General features: G+C 41.8%; 3 protein-coding genes across 4 annotated transcripts; 2 read left to right on the top strand and 1 right to left on the bottom strand.

Annotated features, from left to right (window-relative positions):
• Window positions 1-16: 16 nt before the first annotated feature.
• rfesd (Rieske (Fe-S) domain containing) lies at window positions 17-4,735 on the top strand. 2 transcript variants are annotated; one of them, XR_015845766.1, is made up of 5 exons: window positions 17-626; window positions 1,342-1,499; window positions 1,697-1,731; window positions 1,816-2,182; window positions 4,634-4,735. XR_015845766.1 is itself a non-coding variant. In XM_088308351.1 (5 exons), the coding sequence occupies exons 3-5, from the start codon at window positions 1,346-1,348 to the stop codon at window positions 2,122-2,124; spliced, it is 498 nt and encodes a 165-aa protein (XP_088164477.1). In that variant the 5' UTR covers window positions 23-49; window positions 454-626; window positions 1,342-1,345; the 3' UTR covers window positions 2,125-2,644. The 2 variants fall into 2 exon arrangements, 1 of the variants encoding a protein (XP_088164477.1); XM_088308351.1 differs by lacking the exon at window positions 4,634-4,735 and having other exon boundaries at window positions 23-49; window positions 454-626; window positions 1,816-2,644.
• On the top strand, window positions 3,483-23,353 carry rhobtb3 (Rho related BTB domain containing 3). Its single transcript, XM_088308348.1, has 13 exons — window positions 3,483-3,889; window positions 4,634-4,865; window positions 6,466-6,658; window positions 8,505-8,662; window positions 8,855-8,963; window positions 9,811-10,006; window positions 10,128-10,324; window positions 14,029-14,138; window positions 15,802-15,907; window positions 16,565-16,738; window positions 19,517-19,683; window positions 19,906-20,002; window positions 20,863-23,353. Coding segments are annotated over exons 1-13 (1,860 nt in total). The 5' UTR covers window positions 3,483-3,887; the 3' UTR covers window positions 20,982-23,353.
• glrx (glutaredoxin (thioltransferase)) lies at window positions 20,666-24,560 on the bottom strand. The gene is made up of 3 exons (XM_088308352.1): window positions 24,309-24,560; window positions 23,209-23,340; window positions 20,666-20,987 (listed from the first exon to the last, which is right to left on the bottom strand). The coding sequence occupies exons 1-2, from the start codon at window positions 24,513-24,515 to the stop codon at window positions 23,227-23,229; spliced, it is 321 nt and encodes a 106-aa protein (XP_088164478.1). The 5' UTR covers window positions 24,516-24,560; the 3' UTR covers window positions 20,666-20,987; window positions 23,209-23,226.
• Between the last annotated feature and the right edge of the window lie 271 nt (window positions 24,561-24,831).

Here is a 24,831-nt window from a genome sequence, read left to right as displayed (position 1 = left end):
CAAATCATCGGCAACTTTGAGACGCTGGAAAATATCGCTCCAGGGACACGTGTGTATCGGAAACACAATACTACTATTTTATTTATTTATTTATTTATCTTACTGTTAACAAATTTTGGTTTACTAAGTTGTCTGCAATAAATTAGGCGGTGAAATAACCCCCAAAAGATGCCAATCATCAATAATTAAAAAAAAAGTTAGGAAACTTGAAGATAACTATAGGTTTAGTGCCACTATATTCTTCTACACTGCTCTGAGTATTTTTTCCTATTCGTTAGCAGCTCACATTATATCTGTTTGTATTTGAGCCAGACAGAAACAATTTTAATCATAATGGTTAACTATCATCATCCTCCTCCTCCTCATCCAACGCCTCATCATCATCATCATCATCATCATCATCATCATACAATAATGTTCTTGAATTTTCATCTCCAAATGAAACTGCTAAAGCTGTTGCACATGGAGGAAACAGGAGAGCGATACGGAGTGTTGATAAGAGCCCCTGAAAGCAGCATGTGTCTGAAGATAACAAATACGAGGCCTCCTTCCCACACAGCGTGGAGTTGCGAGCCATATATAATATCTGCTCGGCTTGGCACACGGAGGAGCTGCTCAAGTTAAAGGTAAGGAGATGTATTTTTATTCTTAAAAAAAATCCAAATTCCTGCCAGGTAGACTGGTTCATTGTGTATGTGTTGTAATGTCAAATCACTGATGGTGTCGCGGTACATTGGCCTGATTCTTTCTAATGCAGACAGGGTGGGTTGAGTTCCCACTCAGTGATGGTGAGTGGTTGTCTGTCTCGGTCGAGTATGTGTCTTGTGTTTTACTGACTGACTGGAAACCACTCGAGGATGTAGCTAGTCCTGCTTTTGCCCGAAGCTCCAGCTCCTCATGACCCCGAACACGACAAGTGGTATGGATTTGAATGTACAATTTTCTTGGGGATGGGATGATCAAGTATGTTTATCATAAACCACAAACCATTCTTTCACACTCTTCCCCTCATTTTATGTAATTCCTCTGACAATTTGGCTGGAGGTCTCCTTTCATGTGACTTTCACTCGTACTATTGTGTTTACTCAGCCTGCACTGAAGTGCTCATTATTCCACTACGTGACTCATTCTTAGGGTCAGATTCCCCGACATCAAGATATTTATAGAATATTGTCACAAAGACTGCTCATGGAGATGAGTGTGATGGTAGTTCCGGATGGAAGGATGACAGCAGAGTGTAATATGGGCCATGTGGTTTACTTGTCTCGATAATGTAGGTCATGAATTGTGATGTCGGTATTTTGAGTTGGATGAATGCTACGATTTGCGGAATTTTCACAGAGCCATGGAGCTGAAGGAGCCACAAGGAGGGCGTCATTTTGTGGGGAAGAAAGACGACTTGATTCAAGCAAAGCGCACATTCAGAACGCTGGACGATCGAGATGTACTGATCATCTACCACCAGGGAGGCTTCTACGCTTTGGACTATTACTGCTATCGTGAGTTCCTTTCTCGCAGCCCCGAAGTCAAGAAAGTTGAAGTTCTGATACAGTAATAAATGTCATTCACATACAAATGCAACACAAATTATTTATTAATTTTTTTTAATAAACAAATGTTTTCACTTTTTTTGACGCGTTAATTCCTAAACAATTATTATGTTCGTTCTGCAATTCGCTGATCATCTGTCTCACAGACGCCGGTGGAAAGCTCGAAACTGGAGACATTGAGGTGAGACTTGTTGTGAGACATAAAGTGATTTGCACTTTATTTGCCTCGCACCTGTAAAATACGTTTTTTTTTTTCATGGCACAGGAGCTTGGTGGCACCCTTTGTATAATTTGTCCCAAACACAAGTACAAGATTTCCCTTGCTAAAGGGGAGGGTATATGCAAATATATAGACAAGACCCAAAAGCCACCTGTGCCCAAATGGTTCTCCAAAGGAGTGAAGCAGCGGGTGCACACAGTGACCGAGACCGACGGGGACGTCTATGTGGAGCTCTCCAAGATGCCCGGATGGATTGAGTCCGACTACTTCCAGGGGGAGGAGGGCAAAGAGAAACGGGCCAAAGCGGAGGCCAAGGCCGATGCTGAGGCCGATGAGGGCATGGAATCGTCCTAATGGAGGAGGAATCATGACGGTGCCTCTTCTGACCTCCTCTGCATGCGTGGGGTTTTGTGTATGTACATACAAACGCGTTTTAGATCTTTACTCTTATTTCACTGGCGCACGAGAAGTCTTTTGGAATGAACCGACTTTTAATTTCCATTACTTTTAGCACACTACTGTGCAAAAGGAGGCACCATTTGTATTGTTTTTTTTATAATGACTCTTCTGGCCAGAATTCATTTTGACTTTGAAATCATTAATCATATGGTACATTTGCAGGATTACACACACACACACACCCACACACACAATTCCAAACCAGTATCATCTTAGAAGGATGGTTTAAAAGAAGCAATTAACCTTTGGTGCAGGAAGCCAATACTGGTAATAGCAGAACCGTCCACCCATCCGAATCGTCAAACACATCATCGCCTAATGAATTATTTTCACTATGCCTTGACGAAAATTGTAATAGAAGAGTCGCGCGTTGTTATTGGCTGGTTATTGATACAAATAAAATGCAGTGTCTATAGCTCACTAGTCAACTTGTCTAAACATAAAGCATATTGTTTCGTGAATCAATGAGATCCAACAATTTGTCAAGCATGTCTGGCACGTGGGAGGAAACTGGAGTACCCGGAGAAAACCCACGCAGGCCACATGCAAACTCCACACAAGAAGGCCGGAGCCTGGCTTGTCCTGAAAGAGAATGTTTTTGTTGCATGATAAATGTTTTTTGATATTTGATGACAGTTTTTGTCGGGTGAATGGGAAAGTTTTGTTTTTTACATAGATTGTTGAATTTCTTTTTCCGGGTGAACGAGAGATTTTTTTTGTTGTGAGAATTTGTTTTGGGGGAAAGATGAGTTTTTTGCATTTTTTTGTGAGATTTTCGCGTGCGAGGCTCATTGCTATTTTATTCAAGGTATGAGAGTTTTTTGTGAGTGTGAGGGTGTTTTGTGGTGGAATCTTTATTTTTTTGGGGGGGGTGTCAGATTTTTTTTAAATCATAGGCTGTGAGAGCATTTTTTGTGTTACATTTTTCTCTTTTTTTTAGTTAAACATGAATCAAAGCTTCTTTGTTTTTTCTAATTAAGCGTGAGAGCTTCTTTCGTGTGTGTGAGGTAGCAAAATGTTATTTTTGGCCCATACAACACCTCAATTGCGATGTTCAACACCCCCCCCCCCCCCCATTTAACCCCTCGATTCTAAACATCAGCAAATTAGAGCTCTGAACGCGCGTGCATGTTGCTGAGTCAGGCGAGCGATTCATTCCTTACCCCCCCCCCCCCCCAAGCGCGCACACGCACACATAAACACACGCACACACACAAAGAGGCCCCCCCCCTCTCTCTCTTGCCAATAAGACTTTGTTGTAGTGTCCGACGTCATTAATGTGCTCCAGATCCCGGTGCGCGAGGCTCTTCTCCTCCACGCTGTTTAATGGCGCCCCCTCCCCACCGGTAACCTGTCAGCGTTTCGCCCTTTGAGTGTTGTTAGCATTCCAACACAGTCAGCCGTCTGCTCAGCTCGCCGTCGGGACAAGAGCGGGGGTCGAGGCTCCCGCTTTTATGAATGACGAGCGAGGCGGGGGAATGCCAGTTAGCGAGACCGGGCTCCATTGGGACCAGCCGCCGATGAGAGCGATTAGCGGCGGAGCTGAGCCGAGGCTCACTGCGGAAAACGGCGAGCCTGACTGCCGCAGACTGGCGTGCAGACGCACCGTGAGGGGGACACGCTCCGCAGCGTAGACCAAAAACGGCACCGTGAACGCAATGTAAGTTGCTGGCGACCTGCAACTCGTTACGGAGACGTCACCTAAGGACGCTTTCATTTTCGATTCCCCTTGAATGCAGCACCAGGTCTCTATCTATCTAATCTATCTAATCTATTTTTTCTATCTATCTATCTACAATTTCAACTGCATGCATCTTATTTTCAAGTTCAGTCTCCGTGGTGTAAAACTTCTTTTCCTGTTCCGGTGGCCCTAGAGGGTCAATGTAATAATTGTCAACATGAAAAATTGCCTCATCATATGAGATAATTTGTGCTGTATATGTTTTTCCAATTTGTATGGTTAAATTGTAGCAAGCTTGAGCGGGCCACGAAAATGGCACAGACAGGCCTCGATCTGGCCCACAGGCCTTGAGTTTGACACCTGTGCGCAAACTGCTCATTTTTTTGCTTACACATTCCTTTAGTCGATACATTCAAAGCGCACTTTATTTTGGTATCTTTTTCTTGGCATGCTTCTCTCATGAATTTACACATCAGCCACTATGTGTGCTTTTTAAAGAGCAAAGCTTTTGCGGTGAGCTCTGCGGTGGCCAATAAATGATTAAAGATCAATCCGATGATGAACTCGGTCTAACTCTTTCTACTGTTTACCTCCGTTTGCGCTCCCCCGAGGGTCCCTGCCAAGCTTGTCAGTGTCTATTCCACTGGCATGAAGGATGAGGTCCAGAGCCTCTTCTTTCTGAAGCACTTCCTTACTTTCATGGCTCATTTGTCTCCTTCGCAGGTCCATTCACATCGTGGCTCTGGGGAGCGAGTGCCCCGGTGGAGTCGGGCCAGGGGAGGAGATAATGGGTCAGGGCCAGTTGCAGGGAGGCCTGCTGTGGAGCTATTTGGGCCACGGGGCGCTGGTGGGCCCCAGCGACCTGGAGAGCAGCCTGCATAACCCGGCCTTCATGGAATACACCTCACGTGTCTTTGGGGATGTCACCATCGTGGTCCAGGATTGTCCCAGCTGGGTAAGCCATGTCTGCTTTTCGACTTTGGCATTATACGTCCTGGTGAAATTTTATTAGTCCGTAGCGCATGTGTGAACGTCAATGTGAATGGTTGCCAACATGTGGCCTGCAGTTGGCTCATAATTCAAATTAGGAGAAGAAAAAAATGTACATGGATGCAGTTAGTAGAAAAGTGTATATTGCAAAATAAATTGAGTGCAGACGACAGCAGTGATTTTAGCTAACTCGAAAGGCGCTCATGGCAGTTTTGTTTCTATAGCACATTTCATGCGCAAGGTAACATTTACAAGCATTTACAAAGTTAATGGCATTCAAAAGCAAAGATGAGGAAACAAAAGTAGCTTACAAATATTTTCAGAATTTACATTGACACAATTTAAACAATCGTTAAGAAAACTTTAGAAAAAGAACATTCATAAGGTAACATATAAAAGTGGGTTTCTAAAATCTTAAAAATAAATAAATAAATAAGTGAAAAATATTTAAATAAAATTGTTGAGTAAGACCACTTCGGACCGAGTCGCAAGATTAAAGAAAAAACAAACGTATTTCTATATTATTCAAGGCTGAAAAATATTTTATTTTGAAACGTGCCCAGCTTCACTCAATTACATCGGACACTTGACACGCGCCCAGATGCTCATTGTCTCTTTCGCTGTACGCAAATATTAAACCCAAAAGCTTGCAAAATGAGTAAAACAAACAACATTTACACTCAGGGCTGACTTTACTTCTGTTGGCATCTTATTTTCATTTTTATGCAGCATAACAGCTAAATGCAGCTTCACCACATTTACTTTGAACTCTAGTCTCCACTGATTGATCTAAGTCTACACACCTCGCAGCTCTACTGGCTTTATATTCAATAATTTATTCGAAGCATTCTGTGATTTATAGACCTGTAGCAGAATTTTCTGGAGCACTGAACTGGACCCGTCTGTCAAGATTTTTGCCCATTATATAATCAATATTAAAAATGTCCATGTTAGCAAAATGTGAAATTTCAATGTGGAGCAACATTGTGCGTTATGCACTCCTTCCTGCTTCCCTCCCCTGCTCGTTTAGTGGGAACTTGATCACGTGCACGAGCGTGCATTCAAAAGATAATCACCTTTGCCGAAGTAATGCTAGTCATAAAAACATGTCGCCAAATTGATACGGTTCCTTTTAAGACGCTCAATCATTTCTATTTTCAAGGCCGCTGTCTTTCCAAGCACTGATTGTAGGCTTGAGTGTGAAATTTCAGTACGCTGTCCTCAAACTTCCCCCAAAAGAATGAAAAATTTCTTTTTTTTTTTTAAGCAAGAATTATTTTGAAGTTTCAGCAGTACAGTTAGTGCTCTATTGTCGAGCTGTCTTAGCCCGGCAATCGTCTTGTCACTCATTTTTTGGCTTCTTTGTTTTTATTCAAATGACTCCAAGTGCTCTGCTGGTTTTTCCAGCTTTTTCATTTCAGTCCAATTTTATGATATTTTTTTCTTTCTACAAAGTAAAGGCGATATTGTGAGGGGCATGGCTCGGGTTATATGAGGTTGCATCCATGATAGTCATCGCAGTAAACTATCGATGATGAATCTGATTTGTGCTTCTTCCTCTTCAGGACTTGTTGGACAGTGACTGGGCCAGCGTACGTAAAGTTCTTGAGCAGGCGGACATTCTGGTCATCAAGTATTCCGTGACTGACAAGCTGGCCTTCCAGCAGGTCAGGAATGGATATGCCCCGAGACTCCGCCCACTTCTCAGGCACTGGGGCGTGCCTGTCATCTTGGTCGCGGTGGGAGCGAGGCTAAACGGTGAGGACATGCTGTAGGCGACTTTTCAATGCTTTAAATGGGTTGATATATTTTATACAACTGATTAGTCCATTTTTTTGTCAGCAAAAATACAGTTTGAGAGGCTCCTCATTATATTCTTCAATTGGCTTTGAGCAAAATCTCAAACGTATTAGCGCATCCATATTTTACTGCAATTTATTTATTTATTTTTACTTGGAAAAAAAAAAAGCCAAGAATGTTCAAACCATCAAGTATATGTGTACTTTGTAATCGGTGAAAAAAAATGGTGGTGCTGACTTTACCCAATTTTTATTTTATTTTTGATTTTATTTCGTCATTGCACGGAATATAATCATTTTATTTTTCAAGTCGACGATAAATCTACTTAAAACATAAATCTCAATCCAGATGATTTTATTGTGTGTAGAAACTTGACAAAATGACATTGAGTAAATTATAATTTGTAAAACAATAATCAACGTGTTAGTGTATTTTCGGACATGTTACAAACAAAACCAGAAACGGAATCATACATCATTTATGTTTATGCTTTTTTTTTTTTTTTTTTTTTACATTTAAAATTTCAAATAATGTCCTGTTTGTAAATGAAATATTTAAACGTTTGATTAATTGACGTACGAATTGATTTATTAAAATTATTGTTAGTTGCAGCCCTAATATCAACTGACGAGTCTGCTTTTGTCTAGTTTGTGAGTTCATCGTCATCTGTTCATGAGCAATTTGTTGGACTTAGCGGATGCGCTGCAAGTGTTTTTGGGGCCCAGGTCGTTTAGCACCACCAAAATCCTTATTGGGGCCAGTTCGTGTATTCGACCAGGACCAGACGTTCATTTAATGCGCTTTGTGTCAACGAACCAATCAGATGCACAGAATTGTATTTTTTAGCTTTTCTGCTCAACATTCTTTGAGATCCTTTCAGTGCAGCGCCGCGGAAAGAACCGAGTCGAGTTGTGCTAGTGGTACGTGTGCGCGTGCGCGTGCGCGCGTGTGTTACATGTGCTGCGTGAGGACAGAGGAAGCTGGCTTTGTCGTTTGGTTAGTTGCCGCCCCCCAGAGTTGCTTCACGCTGTCTCCTCATGCCCGCAGAGAACGACGGCTGATCTCGGCTTTCTTAATTTGGACCGCCGCGGCAGTTCGCGCGTTTTAACGCGGCCATTAAAGCAGCGGCGAGCAAAGGACCCGACTATTCCGTCAAGGGCACCCGTGCGCCCTCGCGCACATAAACGCGACACTGATGTGCCAAGTCACCGCCTGACTGACGCCCCCCCCCCTCCTCCTCCATTTTCAGTCTCACACACGCACACGCATGCACACGAGCACACGCTCTTTGGCTGAGCGCCTGTAGGTTATTAGCATTATGATTTATCAAATGCCTCAGCACTTAGCGGTGTCCCACTCATTCGCTCTGGCTCTGTTCTTTGTTCTGTCTCTCTCTGCTCCTTTATCGTCCAGCAAGATAATCCCTCTAATTTTATGTCAGATTCTGTCTCCCCCCCCCCCCCATGCCCTGATAGCTCAGCATGGGCATGGTTGGTTTTCATGCTTGAAAATTGCAGAACACAGCAGGGTGCCAGTGTCGTCATTCAAGATCTCATTCACTACCATTGACGGCAAAATACGTCATTTTTTTTGTACTTGGCTGGTAGTGAATGAATTAAAAATTTTTTTTTTTTAATTCACTAAAATACTTTCGCTCGCCTTGAATTTCAATTGTGACCATTCAACTGAGGTGCCGTGAACATGCCATCATGGCTCCAGCTGTATTTCTGTTCAATAGAATATTTGATTAAATACGAACGCTCTCATTATCGTCCGCTAACAGAATTGTGGTCCCTTCATACAGACGAGGGCCCCCCCTGTACATGCCCGCTGTGCGCGTCTGACTGGAGCAGCTGCGTGCCTCACAGTGAAGGTCTGCAGCTGTCCCGGGACCTTGGGGCCACCTACCTGGAGTTACCCTCGCTTAACCATGTGTTCGTGGGTCGCTACTTTGGCAGCGTGGTACACACGCACACACACACACACACACACACACACGCACACACGCACATTGCATCTCACCTCAGGGTTATTCATTTTTAAGATAGTACATCTTATGATGGGGGGCAATTTGTTCCCTAAGCGAAGACCAGATGATGTAACAACTTATTTTTGTAGCTAGTTTTTGAATATGTGCATGTGTTTGTTGTTCAGCTGGAGTACTTCATGATTCAGTGTCTAAAACACAAAGCCAAAGAGAAGCCGGAAAAGAGGCGAGGAAATAAAGTCAACGAGCTTCGCCCGCCTCACTTGGAACAACCAGGTCAGAAGAAGAACGGAAAGCTACATTTGTATTCATAACCATGTGTGCTTTTTCTTTTTAATATATTTTCTGTTCTGTTTTCTGACTTCTCAAGATTACAGAGCCATTTAAAAAAAAAAAAAAAAAAAAAAGGCTTTGCTAAGGTTTGCTTCAGATCGATGTCGTTTTCTAAATTGGAAATTAGAAGCGAGATGTAGACTGCCACGGAAGGCGAAATCAATTTTTGTCTGGAATGTTTTCAACAGCAGACTGAGAAACAACAATTGAGTGTTTTATTTTGATGCAGCTGGGACAAGATAAGATTAATCTTGTCTTTGACTAAATTAATTTAATCAGAGTTGGAATTTGACCTTAAATAATACACTCGTGTGTGTGGGCGTGTGTCTATCATCGTTATCACTGATGTTGTTTCTACTCGTAAATAAGAGAGTCATATATCCAGTTACAGAAGGTGCATCAGTGTTTGGACATTGGACACATTTTGTCAAAAAAAAAAAAAATAGATTGACATGAAGACGAACAGCTTCAATTTAGGTGGTGTCACAAACAACAAAGACAAGCATGCCTTTGACGGACCTGGCTAAAAAAAAAAAATAAAAAAAAAATCAAATATAAAATTTTTTGCCATGCTTATGTTTTTCACCAAATAATTGCATTTTCTGTTTCTTCATTTGGCATTTTGAGGACTTTCCTTTACCACTCATTTGGTCTCCATCATGTTGCTTGATGACCTTTATAAAAAAAACAGAGTCTTTGTAACGTATTAACATTTTCTTCACGACCGGTTCATGGCCCAAAACTCTTGGAATAATTTCAAGAATTGCTCTTGCCTCCCCCTTCTTCTCAGCTCGTCTTCCTCCAATCCGAGTGGAGGAGTCGAGCTTCTCCCAAGACATGCAGTGGTTGTTGGAACGTGGCGTGCAGTTTGCCGACGTGGCCTTCTATGCCGGCGACTCCGGGAAAGAACTGGGCTGGGCTCACGCATCGGTGCTGTGCGCCGTCAGCCCGTATTTCCGACAGCTGCTCCTCGGGCCCAAGACCAGGTAGGCGGCAGACGATGTGGCGCCGGCAAACTCTTTCGCCATCTGTAGCCAGCAGGTGCTTACCTCCTCCTCCTCCTCCTCCTCCTCTCTTTTTTGTGCCGACTGTTGTCTGGTTGCGCAGGGAACGGCCTCAGTCCCGCTGCGTCTGCAGGGAGAGGGATGCGGCGCCTCACTCGCTGCTCTCCACCTGGGATGGAGCAATAATTGATGACATGCCTCGATCTGAGGGACACCTGGCTGGTCGGCTGTCGCGTCTGGTGGTCAAGGATCCCCTCTTGTGTATGTGCTTATGGGAGACGCTCATGTTCATTTACAGAGGTAAAGCATCACAACACTGGCACGCGAACGCAAGGCTTGATTGTGGAAGATTTGTTGCAACAGTAGTTGAGAATGCTTTGATTTTTTAAAAATTATTTTTATTGTGTGCTGAGGCGCTGAGGGTTATTCTAGTTTTGGAATTTTAATTAGTTTTTTTTTTTGTTTGTTTTGAGTTTTAAATTTTGTTAGTTTTAATTAGTTTTCAGGGCGTGTTTCAGTTTTTATTAGTTTTAGTTTTTTTTTTTTTTTTAACACTTTAGTTTTTTTAGGAAACGGCCACGCCGTTAATATAGAAAAAAATGCTTTTAAAAACAGCCCCAAATGCTAATTATTAAATTAATTGCCAAAGACGAAAATGAAGCACATTTTCTCTGCAATTATAGTTAATTTTAGTTAGTTTTGTAAACATAAAATGCAATTTCAATTATTTTTTGTTTTTCTAAATTAATTCAGTTTTGGTTTTATTTTGTTGACAATTTAAAAAAAAAATATTAATTAATTAATTGATTAATTAATTGAATTAATTTTAATTATTTCATTCGTTTTCATATACTAAAATAAGGTGAATCAAAACGGTATAAACAGAATAGAACATATGATATGAGGACAAAGCGATGTCTTGATTCTGTTTTGTCTTAATTTTAACCAAAGACCAAGTTTTGCTTCTCCTCCGCCGTCGTTTGAATCCGAATGATAGACATGATGTTTGGAAAGCTTGTTCACTTCCCCCCCATGACTGCGATTTATGATCACACTGTCACCACAAATCAGCTAAATAGAATGCCTCCGCCCGCCTTTTCTCATTTTCTCCTTCGATTTGGATGCCCTGCAAAGCTTTGCCATTTTTCATCATTTTCTCGGAATGCCAATTACGCTCGCCCTCATTCTGTTGTTTCCTGCCAACTGCCACACCAATATTTGTTGTTGCGCTCCGCTTGACTCGACTGCCGTTGGAGAGGAAAGCTATCAGAGTGACATTACAAGTAGCAGCTATGTTCCAGTGAGATGAATAAATGTTGAATGCGCTTTGGCAGCAGACGGCGTTTTTTTTCTGTTGTTGGGTGTGGTCCAATGTTTAGTGTTATGCCAGGGGAACTCAGAGCTGGAATTAGTCAAATTAGTGGTGTTTAGTCTTTTAAACATTTATCATACTTTTTTTTTTTTTTAAAAACACTGTTCAGTTAGAAAATACTTTTTTTTTTTTTTTAAACAGGAAACAACTCACAGAGCCAAAGTGATACATGGATTTTTTTTCCAAGTAAAAGCCTGTGTAATGTTTTTAAAATAATTTTTTATTTATACAAATTACACACATTATATACTTTACTTATATTTTATAAATAACCATCCATTTTCTAAATGGCTTTTCCTATTCATGGTCACACAAGCAAACGATTATTTATTTATTTATATTTTTTACTTTAGGTTCTGTGATGAAGACGCAAACTTATTATTTATAATTGCATGAGTGGAATGAAAACAGTATTTGTGGACAATATTGATTTACCGATTTCAAGCCGAGCAGCAAGTTTACCGGCTTCTGATGTAGTAACAGACGCAAAATAGACAGGAAATAAAAGTGGAAAGCTGCGACCAGAATGTGAATTTAACCACCTGAGACTCGCTTGTGGTGAAAGCAATCGTCGCTCTCCACCACCGCGCATCTAATTATCTGAATGCAAGAAACCGCAGCGGCTCAACAGCAAAGGCAACTGTTACGCCTCTTATGCGTCAATTTGCCTTTTTTTTTCCTTTCCAATTATCAGTAATTTTCTCATAAAAAACTTTTTGTAGTGCAGTTCTATTTTTTTTTTCTCTAAATTTTATTTATTTATTTATTTTTTGTGGGGTGTTACAATAATGCCTTTCTTACTAAATACGTACCAACATCACATTTAAGTACGCTGTAGACTCTCCACTGGTGCATTTCTTGCATCACGTGACGCCTTCGTCAACAAGCGTGAGATGTACTCAGCGCCTCATGGAAATCTTCTCCGAGTGCGGTTTAAAAGTCTGCAGTGCTGCGCTCGCCGTATGTCAGATTGTGGCGCACTTCATCAAGGACTCCGTGTCGTGCACGGATCAAACATCTGATTTGCAGCTTTGGGCGTGTTTATGAGCACAACGTTGATGAACACACGCATGCTCACGTTTGCGTGTCTATCGCTGGAGGAACGCAAACACGGAAGCTCTTGAGCAGATTAGACCGAGTCCGTTTGCGGGACCGCATAAAGAAGAAGCGCTCACTTCTTGAAGACGCCTGGTGCAGTGTGCATTGTGGATGTTTCACATGCCTTTGAGCTTGCGTGGTGGGGAGTCAAGAGCAGAAAATGAATGTCACATCACGTGTTGCTTCAACAAAGGAATTCAGTCTCCAACTTGGCAAGCAACACAAACACTAAGTTGCGACATTTGTATGTTTTGTCTCATATTCTATACCGGTCTGATTTTAGTCGGTCGGCGTTGCCCGAGGAAACAAGGAAGCACCTCAGGAGCTTTTTGTTTGATGTTCTTTTGTTTGAAGACGGCACACAAGACTTTGCTTTTTTGCCAAGTCATTTTAGTGGATTTTTTTCCCCCCCACACCCAGAATGATATCATGAAATCCACTCCATGAAATAATTTCACGCTCTGGTTTGTCGGTATGTGTGTGTGTGTGCGTGTGTGCGTGTCACAGAGGCCACGACTTTACTAGGTTGATGCTAAGCGTGTAAGACTGTACCTCCTTTTGAAGCGTGCTGCGGAGTTATTTGATTTGTCAGTGGCTCACTATCAGATGTATATCTGCAAATGTATCACATATTGCACACTAAGGGATTGCTGCGTCTTGTTGAGCAGTCAGATGATGAATTAAGGCAGCGAGCAACTGCGTGGCGTTTTTCTTCTTTTTTTTTTTGTTGTAAATTTTTTAACCCTTTGACGTCTAATTTCTCTCATCATTTTTGGAATGTAAGAGAAAGCTAAATAAACCCTCGCCATGATTATTCTGATTGAGATTTATTTTTTTATTTTTTTTTTAATTGTCATTTTTATTCAATCTTTCCATTTTAGTCATAGTCATCTCCTTATTTTGTTTTCACGATAACGCTGATAGAGATGGACATCCATTTGCTATTTAAGGGGCACGATGGCAGCCGGCTTCATGAATCACACGTTTGACTTCAGTTAAAAGCGAAGGGAACCCAGTAAAAAAATCCTTTGCAATAAAATGTTCCATACGCCCCTTCATTGTCTCTCCGTCTTAAACGAGACATTTCAATTGCTTTCTCTTGAAAGGCCTCGGCCATAAAAGCCGTGCATCGTCGAGCAGATGATCTGTGACGACGTCCATGAAAGGCTGACATCAACCTAAAAAGAGAGAAGTGATCTCAAAGGGGGGCTATTTTTGGACAAGTATCCCGCTATATGTGAAACATTATCACTTTGCATATGATGAAATAGAAAAAAAAATTGTGCAGAATTTGCATTTGATTTTTTTAAATTGTGCAAAAAAACTTAAAAAAAAAAAAACTGTATTGTGTTCAGAATTTTCTAACTGACTAGTTGTCGAAAAAGCTAAATTGAAAAAAAAAAAATTCAAGCTGTGCCCATTGCAGATTATATAACGCACTTGGGGTATTCTTTGACAATCAAATCAAAGTCAGGTATGTGGGTGTCCATAAACAGGGCGTGCAACCGAGGATGCCTTTGTGGATGTTTTGCAGGAGCGTGGGAGTGGGAGCACCTCCAGGAAGCTTTGGAAGAGAAGCTGAAGAACTCGCTCGCAGTGGCTCAGCTCATGGAGCGCATACGATCGCTTATTGGCAGAGAAAGGGTGAGTTTTTCCAAGATTGTCTTCTCATTTTTGTTCTGTAACTTCCTTCCCCGCAAAAAAAGTGTGGGGTTGATTATTATTATTATTTTTTATTTTATTTTTTTTATTTTGAAATGTAATTTTATTTATTTATTTTTTTGTATTTTATTATTATTTTTTATTTTCATTTTTATTTGTAAACTCCAGCCCTAGTTAATTTTATCCAAGCTTGCTTTAATTATTTTGACCCAGAAAATTGAGTTGAGGATTGGTTTTGGTTGCCTTTTGAGTTTTGTGACTCGATGTAAATTCGTAGCACAGTGGCAAATACCACAAACTTGGATGAAATTTTACCCGATAATTTGATGAATCAATAGAATATTAGATTCTAAAAATATCAGATTGTGAAAGCCCTGCTCGTAACCCAGCAGTTTTACGAATGTACATGACCATGACAAGTGCTAGATCTTTCCGAATCTTTACACCAACTCTAATCCGTGATACGAGAAATCTCTTGGATTTTAAAAACGTGTTTTTAAATTGGCCTCAATCAACGAGATCTTGTTTTGACATGGTGCTGTTCTAATGTGCATATTTCCATAATTAGTCAGCATAATCACCTCTCTGATACCGTGGGAATTAACAGTAAATAAACAAGACGTGCTCTCGAGGGAGCTAAAGTAGATGATCTGTCAGGTCTTAATACAGGACTTCAAGCATGAAATTCATCAGCGGGATTTCTGGCTCTAAATTTAGAGGTGGATTAAAAGAAGAGAGGTGGCAGGTGGCCTGTGTAGCAGCAGCCCATCTCGAAGAACGGAATCTAAAACAAGATAGCCAAAAGAAAAGCTGCATCAACGTGAACATGTCCAATTTTTTTTCCCAGACCGATACCAGTACCAGTATTCACTCTTTGAGTACTTACCGACACCAAGTACCAATAACTCTAGTATATAAAATTTCATTTAACACAATGACAAAAAATTGTGAACAAAGACCTTTCTTTCTGATGTGTCAAGCTGTGCAAATATAGCTAGTGCCACCTAGTGCCAAGGAGGACTCAGTCAGATGCAGTGGCTCCCCACGTAGTAGAAAAACCAAAAAAAAAATTTATTTAACATGTTTATTGGAGCCCCCCCTCCCTTTCCCCCCCCCCAAGAATCGGGGCGGTTAATAATTTAGCCAGAAATGTATTTCTAATTAGCGTCTATTTTATTTGTGTGTGTGTGTGTGTGTGGGGTGTGGGGGTGTGTGTGTGTGTGGGGGGGGGGGGGGGGGTGAGAGAGAGAGAGAGAGAGAGAGAGAGAGAGAGAGAGAGAGAGAGAGAGAGAGAGAGAGAGAGAGAGAGAGAGAGAGAGAGAGAGAGAGAGAGAGAGAGAGAGAGAGAGAGAGAGAGAGAGAGAGAGAGAGAGAGAGAGAGAGAGAGAGAGAGAGAGAGAGAGAGAGAGAGAGAGAGAGAGAGAGAGAGAGAGAGAGAGAGAGAGATTCATTTTTCCACCTCTTTTATGACGTGTTTGGCATTGCAATTCATCTGTCTGGCCAGCGCTGTGTGAGACTATCCAAGGTGCCATATGTATTCCACTGGGGCGGTGGGATAAATGTTCAGAATAGCAATTGGCTTGTATCAGCTTGTCATCCAGCTCAGGTGTTAACCCACCGCTCTTTCCTCGCGTGCAACGTGCAGGGCGGCAGAGACACCCCGAGCGCACGCGCAGCCCAGCTCGGCCCGCAGACGCTCGTCAACCTCTTCAATTCGCCTCTTTATTCGGACGTCATCTTCATGGTGCAGGGTGGGTTGACGCCGTCATTAACATCCTCTAACGAATGCGCACTCACACGGGAGAGGAAGGTCACATTTTATCAGACTTGATTGAATTATGGGCTTGCTGACAGGCCTGCTCATCCATAAAAAGATAAAAACCACATCAAATGGTCCAAAGGACGAGCTGTGTTCCATCCCCTTTTTGTGTTTCAACGCACGTATCTTTTTTTTTTGTTTAAAACGACCCCCGAGATAACAAGGACAACGAGACGCTTTACTGTGTTTGTACCGCGAGTTCAAGTCAGTTCAGCATTATTCTGTGAGGGTGTTCTGTTCATTTTTGCACGAATAATTGCAGCTTGAGTGCTGGCATTGCCGTGACTGGCTCTGAATGGCACTTAGCAAAACAAAATTAAAAAAATGTCACGGCTTGTGCACAAGCTCCATGTGTCACCGTTTGCTGTTGATTTTAAGAACCCATTCGGAAAGATCAATCCTCATAACTTCAGCTCAACTTGTGTTTTTGGAGTGCTTGACTTGAGCTTAAGGAGTCTTACGATACACTTTTCGAGCAAATACTGCCTCGTTGATTCTTGCTTTGCTCGCCACAAAATGTTTGAGATGCAATCGAGTCCACCTCCTCACACCACTTTACCGTGCGTTCTGTCCGATGCGTTTGTTCAAGGGAGCGTATTGCCGGCACACCGAGCCGTGCTGGTCGCACGCTGCGACGTCATGGCGGCCATGTTCAGCGGGAAGTACGCAGAGGCCCGGAGTCGAGTGGTGCCCATCCACGGGGTTTCGTCAGACACCTTCCTGTCGTTCCTGGAGTACCTCTACACCGACTCGTGTTGTCCCGGTACGTTCGCCGCTTGCCAACCACGTCTTCTTCGTATGCCCTCATTAAATCCTCCGATTGAGTCTGTATGATGGTGAGACTTTCACTTTATGATTTATTCATTCAAACTCTCTTGGGCGCTGCGTTTGAAATTTAAATAAGTCAGGGAGAATAACGCGTTTAGAACTCTGCACTTAGGCAAGTGCGGACCTCTAGCGTGGCCAAATCCTAATTTAGATCAACAACAAATATAAATGCGTGTATAAGTACAGATGTCCTGCAAATGCTGAATTTTGTTAGTTAATATTTAGGCAGTTAAAAGTTAAAAAATGTAAGTTAAAAAAAAAAAAAGCACTCTGCATACATAACTTTAGTTGTCTGCAGCAAGTGGACGATTTGTTTTAATTAATTATTTTGCGGTTTTATATTTATGAATGAAATGCAAATGCCTCACATAAACACAGCACCAATTTGTTTTCCTGCGTCTCAATTAAAATACACCCAAATCCCATTTTTCAATTTAAATTCCCCCAAATCCCATTTGACCGGCTGCACCTCAAATTAGACCGGCTTTTTGGCAGTCTAACCTCTAGTCCAGATGTGGGCAAACTTTTTGATTGGCGCGCCACAATGGGTTCTAAAATTTGACAGAGGGGACCGAACCAGGAGCTTATGGATGGAGTGTTTTGGTAACCTCACCTCATCTGAGAAAAAAAAATATATTTAATTTTAAATGAAAGTGAACAAAATACGTCTTTGACACACCAAAGTATTTAGAAAATAAAACATTAACAAGGTTTATTCATTTCATTTTTTTCAAGTTTGGCGGGCCGGATTAAAACGTTCAATGGGCCGCCTGTGGCCCTCGGGCCGTAGTTTGCCCACGCCTGATCTAGTCTGCTTTGTAACCAAATTTACGCTGGCACGCAAATTAAGCTCCAACCGTTTTTACGACGAGTGCATGGGTGTGTTCAAACTTCAAATATTTTGGGTACAACTTTGCCAAAACAGTTCCCATTAATAAGCAGCCACGCCAGATGAAAAATGACGTGAATGTGCTGCTGCAGTGTTTTCCTGGCGGCCTCGCTCACTGAACGCAGCCTCCAACACAAGTCGCATCAACCATCTGTGTGACCGCAACATGCTGCCGCTGTCGCTCCCCGGAGGGAGGGGGGAGGGGGGGGGCGGGGCAAAAAGAACAGCAATGAGCTTAATATGAAATTCCATTTCGCCATGACAACATTCACACGTGGCTTCTCACCTTCATCTGCTTATGCCTGTGCCCCATCACATGGCTTTTGTTGTCGCTCTTTCGCTCTCCGTCACACTTCATGAAGCATTTCAAGCTAATTACAAATGATTATTCTCTCCAGTGATGACGCTGAAATCGTACGACATTTAAAGGTTGCACGCAACCTCAAAGTCATTTTAATACAATATTACACCAGTAATATAACTCAGTTGCGGCAGAGAATAAAATACCTAAAGCCACGGTCACGAAATTTGTTGCTACGTGACACACACTTGGTTTGATGCGGCAGCATTTTGAGTGACGTCATTATTGTAATCGCGCCCATGTGCGACCACAACTGACATCATTTTGTACAAGGAGGATGAGCAGGTTAATTTTGAGTCGTGAGAATGAATAATTGAACCTATTGAAGAAAAAAAAAAAACTCCAGAGGCTGCAGCAACCGACTGTTGCGTAAGAGCCCACAATTCAAGGACAACGCAAGGTGACTTCACCAAGGATGGGAGGATACGACTTGCATGAGCACTATACCTTACAGATGAAACATCAAATTTATTCAATTGCTGTCACATTGATGTTGAATTGGGATTAGCATATGAGACCTAGCGTATGTCCATAAAGATAAAAATCCGAAAGGATACCGCCTGGCCACCGAAGAGCATGCAAGCAACGAGAATGTTGAGTGACAGCGCTCAGGTTATGTTAGGAGACGTTCTTGTTTACCTTGTCACGTTACGTAATGATATTGCACGCATGCTTGTGACATCTTGGCAAAAGCAACTGGATACTTGCCGTCACTGCAAAGGTGACAAAGCAAAAGCTGATGATACGCAAGCATAAATTTAAACGCAGCTGTTCTCCATATGATGTGGTACTAAACAAAGAATGACATTGATATCTTTATAGTAAATACAAAATAAATGAAAAATCTGGTTGTTGAACATTCCGTACAGTATACATTCCAAGCTTTTTTTTAAAAAAAAAAAAAAATTCAAACGATGTTTGAGTGTGTTTTCATGTGTGAGTGAGGTTAATGCGATTGCTATTCCATATTCCGTCTTTTCATCTATTGCTACTGGATGGGGCTTGACAGTAAAAATTCTAACTACCATTCTGCTATTTTAACAATGCAATAACTGTGCAGTAGGTGATTTGGCCACTAGGGGGAAGTGTAATCTCTAAATGTCGTCTTAAAAATGTTACAGCTCCGTTTTTCCAGTAACCTTTATTGAGCCAAGGGTCTTACTACCACCCAGTGGAGGGGCGTTTAATTATCCGCCCGTCACTATACGTCACTGGAATTGATAATCAAAATGGATACAGATCGATTCTGTGTGCTCTGGCGCATTATTTGGCAATCACAATTTTAGCTGATGCGACAATTTCAAGGCAAAGCAAGCATGAGGCTTGTGCAAGTTTCACCCCCTTCTGAGCATTCCGTGACCTGTGCATGAGAACTCTGTTCGCCTCACAGGTTTTCCCTTCAAAAACTGCACTGACACTTCGTTGTGTTTTTTTTTCTTTTTGTTTTCTCTTGTTGTTGGTAGCCAGCGTGTTGCAGGCTATGGCCGTGCTGGTGTGTGCGGAGATGTACCAAGTGAAGCGGCTGCAGCATCTGTGCGAGGTGTGCGTCTGCGCTTACCTGCAGAGCATGCCCAGCAGAGAGTTGGCGTCAACCGGCATCAGCGTGATTCGACTCCTCCGGCGGGCAAAGGTCAGTGTTCTGGGAGAAAGGTCATCTTGTAATGCCAGCCATTGACTTCTCAGTTAGAATGGGTTTTGCTCAACCCATTGGTGTTGTTTTAAAATCAATAAACTGACCAGGTCGTTTGTTGAAGGGCTGTGTAAATGCTCAGTCGGCTGAATTAAAGACGGGCATTGGCTGTGTTCAAGCACCATTTGAAGAAAAAAAAAAAAAGTTTCCTCTGCTCCATAGTGTCACAATGCCGAGCAGCTGTACGTGTGGCTCCTTCACTTCATTGCCAACAACTACCTGATCTTCAGTCACAAACCGGACTTCTTGGAGCTCTCAGGTCAGTGTGCATTACATGGGATGGAATATTTCAAATGGTGAGAAAACCTAAAAAAAAAATCCTTAGTCGTTTTTATTTGCTCCACACACAAATGCATTGGGAACGATGCACATTCCCCTAAAAAAATTAAAAAACAAAACTTAAAACAAGCCAACTTAATTTGCAAGACCATTGAGCTCTGAACAACCGAGCGAAGGATGGAAAAATACAGACGTCACTCTTCGCCTTAAAGTTTCGTGAATCTCTCTCACTTGGATTCTGAAGGACCTGAGCAGACGACCATTCACATGCATCACAGAAGCTGAAATATGATTCGACCCCAAAAAAAAAACAAAAAAAAACTTAACTGGAAGCTGAAGAAACAAAACATGAAATGAAGAATGTTGGAAATAAATTAATAAAATTTCAAGTAAGTTGTTGATTAGGGTCATTGCTGCTTGCTGAGAAGCCTTTGCTGGCCCTGACTTCTCACCACTGCCAAATGCCACTTAATAAATGTCGTAAAACTAAAGCAGTTCCACAAATAAAACCCTCTGAATATAGTTCATGTATTACTCCGAGGTGAATCATAAATACCCCCCCGGGCACTCAGTCACTTTTAACTGCGAAGCCTGGAAGCTCAAGATAAAGACTGATTAATAAAATGAAAAGCAAACGGCACTGTTGACTCAGTGGTGTACTTTATTACCATCTCTTGTCAACACAACACAAGGCTTATTTTTTTTTTTAGTTGTTGGACGGGCACTTAAGGGCACGAGAGAAAGTCAAAGGTCAAGAGAGAGCGTAAAGAAGCAACGTGGACGAGGCGTGAGACTGCAGACAGTCAAGTGTGTGTGTGTGTGTGTGTGTGTTGGTTCCAGAAGAGGAGCGCGAGCAGGTGGAGAGGCTGCGCTGGCCGTCCCGAGGATATCTGCAGGAGCTCAGCGAGTACCAGCAACGGCGACGCAAATTACGCAAGTCTCGCTGCCTGGTCATGTGATGTCACCTGGAGGTACGGAAAGGCCATTCAGCACGAAGAAAGACAATGAACATATTTGCGTCCCTTTACCAGAAGGAAAGTGTCAGGAACCTTTGGGGAATATTTTTGGTTCATGCAAATCCATGCAAAATGGACGGCTAACCGTGAATCGCTTTGGGTTTTTTTTTGTCGTCACTTTTAAGTGGCGGCTCATCCGAGGCTTGAATTTTGGCTGGCAACACAAATGGCAGAAAAAAACCCTGAAATTTCCATCATACTAAATGAAATCTTGTTTTTAATCAGGCTGATGCTGAAATTTCAGTCCCAACTGATGAAATTTGTGCTTTATTCTCATCAAATCCTCATGCAAAGCTTCCAACTTTGAAAATTGCCGCCCTTTTTCCAACCCGATCAAAGACCTTGACGGGACGACGTGACGCTTCCCGTCTTCATTCCATTAAGGCCGGCACAAGAAGGACTGATGCTGCACCGTGGAAAGTTCAACTTGAGCTTGGCGGATTTATTTGTCGTGACTCTCAAAACTGTGATATTTATTTCATCGTTTGCGAGTGTTGACTCGGCCGGACAAGCAGGAGGACGCTTGCGTGGTTTCTTTTTCTACTTGCCACCTGCCCTGTCTGGACGTGTGCCCCCCCCCCCACCGTGGACACGATTAAATTATTTGCATATCATGCTTCTATCAAGAGGTAGAGGCCTCCTTTGAATTTCATTCAGCAGAGCACTGAACACGGAGAACGTTGTAGAAGTTGAGGTTGGTTAGCAGCCGTCACTTTCCGAACTTAACGGGAGGCACAATCGTTGTTTCGGACAATTTATTGTGCTCATATTCATTGAATTCTTCCCAATCTATATACTAGGAAGAGATTTGATTATTACATGACATTGCATTCATTCAGCTTGTCGGCGGTGTCAAGATGTGGACGTTTCAAGTTGGTTGAGAATCAAATGGTCAATGTACTCAACGCTGGCGGGCTGCATACGCCAAATCGAAGGGCAATAATTTTTGTCACATTTGCATAATCGGGAGTTTGAAGATTGCGGGGAAACTTTCACATCCACCAACAAAAACCACAATGCCTCTGGTTGGATACACAATTTATTGTATCAGTTTCTACTTTAAATTATGATTATTTGGTGCTGCAATTATTTTTGTAATCTTATACATTTTTTATATTCCGACAGTTTTTTTTTTTTTTTTTTGTTTCACTGTACTGTATCACGGATGATTTTCATAAAAGCTTTAATTGTCATTCTTGATTAAACATCAAAATGTTTGCTGTGCATTTAAAGAGCCACGTGAAAGTTGACGAGAAAAAGCGGCAGCGGCAGTTAGCACAAGTGCGTGAGTGCCATAGAAAACGGTTTGTTGCCGAAATGGGTTGGGGAGAAAAAGCCACCAGTTGAATAAGCAAGCAATACGACATCCCAATACGACTGTGATAAAAAAATTGGAGATCTCAAAGCTCATATGGATGACAAAAAAAAAAAAAAAAAAAGCTGTATGAGAGAATTCATGTGCAAATTTGACCGAGTTTGTTTAATCCAGAACACCGGATTTGAAAAGAAAACATTTAGGAGGAAGAAAATTAAAGACTGAAGTGAGATTTCTTTCCTTTGTCAAATTAAAATTCTTGCGAGACTACGGTTTTATTATTTACATTATTACACTGACACATACTAAGATATTTGTATAATTAAAGATGGATATTCTACAGAAGCGGTATTATTTAGAACATTGTCATATTTAAGTCAGACTTCAAAAGAGAGCTATGTTTTTTGGGGGTTTGGTTTCTAAATGTACACACACAGGAGGCATAATTTAAAGAAGGGCTGCACAATAGATTGAAAAAATTACTGCCTTGATAATAAATCCATGTGGAATTATAACTTTAATCTAACGTTGACCAATCAGATGCAACCGTAAATGCGCATCACCATCCAATGAGATAGCAGTATCGAGGCGGATCACTAGCACTAAAGAATTTGCAGAAGAATACATTCAGATTTTTCCCAATGAAAAAAAACTTACTGACTTGAAATATATTAGTTATGTATGGCATCTTCAAGTGTAACTTCAGTATCCCGAGGCCGAGCCGAGTATCCTATTTTTTGGAAATCAAAATATGGTCACCATACTTTATGTGCCGTTGAAAGATCATCTATGAAGACATGACTGCTTGTGTATTTCGTTCACTGTCTTATAAAGTCTATTCAACTCTTTTACTACCTGCCAGTTCCGCGTGGGTCACTGTAGCGCCCCAATGGACTGCAGCATTCCCTCCAGTTTGCCATTCTTATGTAGCTCTGCCACATCACTGCCGCCGCCAACACACTCCTCTCCAATGAACACCCGTGGGACCTAAATTCCAATGAATGACACAAATGAGCAAAGTTGAAAATTAAATAAAACATAATCAGCAGCCGTTGACTTTTCTAAGCCATTAGGGATGCAGGACTTATGTATTGGCTGGTAGACCCACGCAAGTGGCCGAATAAACATTGGGTAAGTCATTTGGAGGTAAAATCACTTTTTTTAATGTAAAAAAAAAAATAAATCATGTCACCTCCTTTTAATTCATTGATGCTATGAAGATTACTTCCTGCATTACAATTTTCTTTATTTCAGCCTTCGTTTGTCTTTAATAGAAATCAGTTTTTATCGATTCATTTCATCTTTTTGTCCTCACTAGAATAACCTTGTCATACTAGTAGGACATGTTACTAGTCAGGCAACCTTGCACACGACGAGTCAACCACTGATGCAGCACTTTTTTTTTTTTTATTTTATTTTTTTTTTTTCCACTGATGCAGCACTGATAACGACCGCAGGCATGTTAGTGACTCATAGTGACGTCAAATATTTGCATTGACGTCACTGTTTTGGATGCTTATATGCAAATTGTTTTTTGGGCAAAACAACACCGCAATGGAATAGTCCAATGTTAATCGTCATGCGTTATTATAACATTTTACGACAGTATAGCACGATTACGACACTCACTTTACGGCATTTATTATACTGTGGTTTTAAAAAAAATTCTTTTTGGATGAATGCTGCAAAACAAAGGATCAAAAAACGAATTAACAAAGACACACGCACCACAGACACAAAAACGTAGTTAAATCGAAAATCGGTTGAAAATGCTGCGTCACGTCGGGCTGGCACAGTAGTGTTAAAACGCACACTACTCGGCAAATGCAGACTGCATACGTAAGATTACGTCCCAAGTAAATGTCTGGCATTAAACTTATGTTCCAAGTAAAAGTCTGACATTAAACACTTCCACTTTGATTCTTCCACCCACTAATTTATCAGGTTTTACTCACGGTGCGGGCGCCGGTGAGTTCCAGGAAGTAGTCCTGCATGCTGCTCATGTCTTGACGCGCGCTGATGTCAACGCACTCAAGATGGCCCGGCTTAAATTTGTACTTGGACAAAACCTCCTTGGCCGTGATACAGTACGAACAAGTGGGCTTAATGAACAGGACCACTTTGTCTCCTTTGATTTTAGCCTGGACGAATTGCTGCGCCATCTTGAGTTTGAGTTGCAAGACGAATGTGTGGGGGCTGGGGGGTGGCGGGGGAGGAGCGGCTTCGGAATGTTCTTTGCGGTTGGCTCAGCTGGTGCCGTTTTGCATACCCCAATGAAACCAAACCACAACACAACATTCAAAAATGTGACGTTGTGCTAAAAAATACTCCTGTCAAGCAACGCTATCAAATAAATTAAATGTATGACAGTACGTGAGCATCAAGGAAAACCGCGAGTAATTGATGTGGATCGGGCCGGCCCGCGAATAGAGAAAATCCGCATATAATTGACGCCCATTGAAAAACGTAAAGTGACGT

This window comes from Idiotropiscis lumnitzeri, chromosome 11 (assembly GCF_059441095.1).
Source record: "Idiotropiscis lumnitzeri isolate Australia: NSW breed Sydney's pygmy pipehorse chromosome 11, RoL_Ilum_1.0, whole genome shotgun sequence".
In the NCBI taxonomy this organism is placed as follows: Eukaryota; Metazoa; Chordata; class Actinopteri; order Syngnathiformes; family Syngnathidae; genus Idiotropiscis; species Idiotropiscis lumnitzeri.
Note: the sequence above shows the minus strand (reverse complement) of the source record. Positions and strands in the feature narration are given on the sequence as shown.

Bases quoted from the DNA above. Each gene is read 5' to 3' on its own strand.
- glrx (XM_088308352.1), bottom strand. From the start codon at position 24,515: ATGGCGCAGCAATTCGTCCAGGCTAAAATCAAAGGAGACAAAGTGGTC. The intron at 23,341-24,308 runs GTGAGTAAAACC...ATTGGAATTTAG, and splicing joins AACTCACCGGCGCCCGCACC to GTCCCACGGGTGTTCATTGG.
- rhobtb3 (XM_088308348.1), top strand. The intron at 14,139-15,801 runs GTGAGTTTTTCC...TGCAACGTGCAG, and splicing joins CGCTTATTGGCAGAGAAAGG to GGCGGCAGAGACACCCCGAG. The intron at 20,003-20,862 runs GTCAGTGTGCAT...TGTTGGTTCCAG, and splicing joins GGACTTCTTGGAGCTCTCAG to AAGAGGAGCGCGAGCAGGTG.
- rfesd (XM_088308351.1), top strand. From the start codon at position 1,346: ATGGAGCTGAAGGAGCCACAAGGAGGGCGTCATTTTGTGGGGAAGAAA. The intron at 1,500-1,696 runs GTGAGTTCCTTT...TCTGTCTCACAG, and splicing joins TTTGGACTATTACTGCTATC to ACGCCGGTGGAAAGCTCGAA. The intron at 1,732-1,815 runs GTGAGACTTGTT...TTCATGGCACAG, and splicing joins TCGAAACTGGAGACATTGAG to GAGCTTGGTGGCACCCTTTG.